The sequence below is a fragment of the Gekko japonicus genome, unplaced genomic scaffold, assembly GCF_001447785.1.
Source record: "Gekko japonicus isolate JY-2015 unplaced genomic scaffold, Gekko_japonicus_V1.1 scaffold88, whole genome shotgun sequence".
NCBI classification, from domain to species: domain Eukaryota; kingdom Metazoa; phylum Chordata; class Lepidosauria; order Squamata; family Gekkonidae; genus Gekko; species Gekko japonicus.
Genome location: NW_015160209.1, coordinates 807,139 through 811,241, shown reverse-complemented (window position 1 = coordinate 811,241; position 4,103 = coordinate 807,139). Strand labels below are relative to the sequence as shown.

General features: G+C 44.0%; 1 protein-coding gene across 1 annotated transcript in view; it reads left to right on the top strand.

Moving 5' to 3' along the window:
• The window catches only part of PREX2 (phosphatidylinositol-3,4,5-trisphosphate-dependent Rac exchange factor 2), a 221,094-nt gene that overhangs the window by 215,730 nt on the left and 1,261 nt on the right, over window positions 1-4,103 (top strand). The window contains exon 39 of the mRNA XM_015408888.1: window positions 3,210-3,277. Coding sequence (XP_015264374.1) covers window positions 3,210-3,277 — 68 coding nt within the window. The remainder of the gene's footprint in view (window positions 1-3,209; window positions 3,278-4,103) is intronic.

Sequence of the window (4,103 nt, the reverse complement as noted above, 5' to 3'; positions counted from 1 at the left end):
ATTTGAGGGATGGAGCCTGAAGAGGGTGAGGTTTGAGGAGGGGTGGGACCTCAGACAGGTACAATGCCATAGACTCCACCCTCCAAACCAGTCAGTCCCTCATGGGGAACCATTGTTGCCAATCTCCAGGTGAGAGCTGGAGACCACTCAGAATTACAACTGCTCTGCAGAAGGGAGGGCAGAAGTCAGCTGAAATCAAAGGGGCAGATAATGGTAGGTTGATGGTAAGCTGGGAAGGAGATGGGGTTGCCAACTCCAGGCTGGCAAATTCCTGGGGATTTGAGGGTTGGAGCCTGGAGAGGGTGGGGTTTGCAGAGGGCTGGGACCTCAGACAGGTAGAATGCCATAGACTCCACCCTCCAAACGAGCCATTTCGTCCTGGGTAACAATTGTTGCCAATCTCCAGGTGAGGACTAGAGATCACTCAAAATTACAACTGCTCTTCAGGTAGCACAGATCAGTTCCTCTGGAGAAAACAGTGGACTCTGTCATTACACCCTGCTGAGGTCACCACAGCAAACTGACAGTGTTTGCCCAAAGCCAGAGCACTCTCCCAGAGCCTCTTTCTAGATTTCGTTGTATTTATTTCCACAACGGGCCTTATTCCTAGTAATCAAATAGTGATGATAATATTTAAAAAGAAAACCATAATTAACTATGTTTACTATTAAGAAGAATACACTCTAATTGCCTTATTAATATAATGAAAGGTTTTCTTCCATTGAGATTTAAGTGTATACGCTGCACAAGTGTGTACAGTAAAGGAATAAAGATAATATATCTTTTTGTATTATTCTAATTGCTGCAAGAATGAGTTGGAGCCAGTCTGCTTATTATAAGAAGAGTTTTGCATAGAGTGTGAGTTTTTATAGATTTATGTACTATTGTATTTTGACAACTTGATTTATGGGTGCACAGGTACCCAGGCTTCTTAAGCCTGTGGACAGCCCACAAAATGGCTGCCATAGAGCGCCTGGGGCCAATTACAAAATGTGACATTACAAGCTAAGCATTCTCCTATAACAGAGGCAGCTGTTTCTGTGCATACACAAAGGTGATGCCTACTTGTTTTTTCTCCTCCAGTGAAGGATCAAATGGGTACCAGGATACCCATTATGGTGAGATCACCGGAGCAAAGTGTATTCAGCTGCATATCTTCATCTCCCTTTATTTTATTTTCAGTTTGCTTAGATCTATACTTTTCTCTGTCCCTCAGATTTGAAGCTATGAATCATGATAGTATGTAAAAGGATGAGAACTCCTGTCCTGAATCCAATACTGACAAGGGACGAAAAAGAAAAAGAACAAAGCAGAGAGAAACAGAAATACGTTAAAAAGAAAGAAAGAAAAGAAATAGAAACGTATAATTAGAAGAAACCTCTGGGGAAACCCTGGCATTTTACCTTTGAGGAAATTGCATGCTGCACACCAGCATGTTACAAACATTTGACAAATGGTTTTTGTAAACATCTTCTGAAGACTAGGAATTTTTGAGAGGAGAAACAATGGGGAGGAAGAATGATTAACTTTTCCTGCCTGCTGTTTTTCCAATCCAACACCTGCCATGAAGCTGCTTTGCTCTGGTGGTGTTCCAATTGCATGTTTGCAAGGGCAGTCATGCAACAAGAGTCCTGGAGGCAGCTGGGGTAAGGTAAGAGAACTGCAATGGTAAAGCAGTGATCAGAGAAGGGTTAAGCTACCTCTTCTGCAGCTCCTTCGCATTCACTTTAACCGTGCTCTTGAAAAATAAAAATCACTTATCAGGACTTTGCTGCACACATTTGTGTTTAAAGTTTGTTCCTCCATTATTCATAAAACTGAGACTTGTCCTATTGGCTACAGTACAATATATTCTGACTAACCCAGTTCAGTAACAGCTGTTGGGGAGACAGTTTGGTGTAGCCCTAATGAAGACTGAGAATAATGACCAATCTTCTGTATGGAATGACACATGTCTCTCAAATGTTGATTTTCTCCTATACAGGAAAATCACTGCTGCAGATATCAGGCAGTTTGGTCCTAAACCCAACGATAGCTAGTCAGATGAACTAAATGCCCTCCAAAGATGCAGTTTCCTGCACGGTATAGCATCTGGAGTCCTTGGATGAGAGAACCCTGGAAACAGCATTTTGGAAGGCATTTTGAGCTTTTTCAGAAGAGGAGAGGTGAGGAAAGGAATCCTTCTGTCCATAGAAATGCTACGTTGGATCCAAGCCATTGTTTTTACAGATTCAGTTTTAAGACTGTAATCCTACTATTTTTACAGAATTTATTGTTTTGCCATATAGCTAATTATGAGCAGTGGGCCTAGAATGCATAATGAAATAAGGCTGTGTTCGGATAAGTGGGATATTACTGCAAACCCAGTTTTGCAGAAAAAATTAAAAGCTGGAAATACATGTGGCAGGGATTTTTTAAAAAATCCTGTAACATTAAGGGGGGAAAAAACCTCACAGTTATGTAGCAACATCTCAGCCACTATCATTGGAGCTGCCAAACAACTCCCAAGATGATTGGAGGGTGGGTGGGTGCTGGAAAGGAAAACGCAAAGGAGATGGGAAGATGCATGCTAATTGCTGGCGATGTTAGGGCTGCCACAGTCCTCCCTTTCCCCTTCCTATAAACACTACCACCTCCTCCTCCCTCCTTGCCACTAGAAGGGAAAGAGGAGGAGGGCCAGGGAAGGTGGAGTTGAACACCAGCAGAGTCTGGGCTGCTGTTGCTGCTCCATCCTTCCTCAGCCTGTCCCTTGCCACCTCGTCCTCCTCCGAGCAGCTTGGAGGGAAAGGAGAACTTGGCCAGAGATGGTGGACACTGAGCACCAACAGTGTTTGTTCTGAGAGGGGGCCTGGGTGTTTGTAGTCAGCCCCATATCCCCACAGTCCCCTTCCCCTCCTGCACTGCAAAATGATCTTGGGACAGTTGAGCATTTGGGCTGGCTAGGAGCCTGTGGTCTCATGTGCTTTCTCCCAGCCCAGCTTTCCCAGCTCCCCTCCTGGAAGCAGGAGGGAAATTTTTGTCTAAGTGTCTTGCTTGTCCCTGCTCGTGCAATTATATTTCCTGAAAGAACAAATAAGTTTTCACAGTTAGCAGTTTTGAATTACTGTTATTGATTAGATGGTATCTGGTATTTGCCACATTGCAAGTAAAATGGCTACTTATGTATGCTAATTTTTATTATTTTTAATGGGCATATTTCTATCTTATAGGGAGCAAGAGTGCAGAATACTGCCAAAAATTTAGGAGTGAGGGACCGAACACCGCAGTCCGCTCCAAGGTAACTAAACATTGCTATCAATTGCATGTGACCAGGACCATTGTATATCTAATTCTGAACTTGGCCCCCATTCAGATAAAACAAGTTTATGATACAATCAACAGACGGCTAGAAAAGCTCAGAGAATGGGTCAAGATTCAGATTGGGGGTGTTGTTCTGCAGACCTTGGGTACCCCCTAGCTCTGCAGAAAAATATGAAAACCACCAAAGAGAGTAATGTGGCCTGCACTTCTACGGACAATATATGGGAGCATTCCCTTCTGAGTGGCTGTAGGGTGGGTGGAAGAGCAGGAGAGGGAGCTACTGCTTCCTATGCCAGGTGGGCAGGGAGGAGTAGAGAGATAGAAAATGAGATGTTGCCCCATGTGCCAAGCAAGTGGGCAGGTGGGAGGAGGGGAGAGCCAGAGATGCTGATATATAAGTGTCCGATCCTCCAGGCATTCAAATAAATCCACGTTTGTAGCAAAGTAGCATTTATTAAAGCAATGGTGAAACAGGAACACAAGGATTGTTAAGAATGGAGACTAACCGCGGGGTACAAGGTAATATACAAATTCATACCAAACCGTGGCCAATGGGTCCACTTCCCGCGTGCGGGAAAACAGGTAAAATAGGCGCCCCAAACCCCTGAGAACAAACGGTCCTAACCATAAACATTATTTCGCTTCTCAAGCCCTAGCTCATTATAATCAAAGCAAACCTAAAACGCCTCCCATCTTCCACCAGTCAACCTTGAGCGTTATCTAAGTTCCAAAGCAGCCCTAGCAGAGAGGGAAAGGAATGTACCTAATGAGCACAGCAAAAGCCGAAGGAAATACAAGCCGGT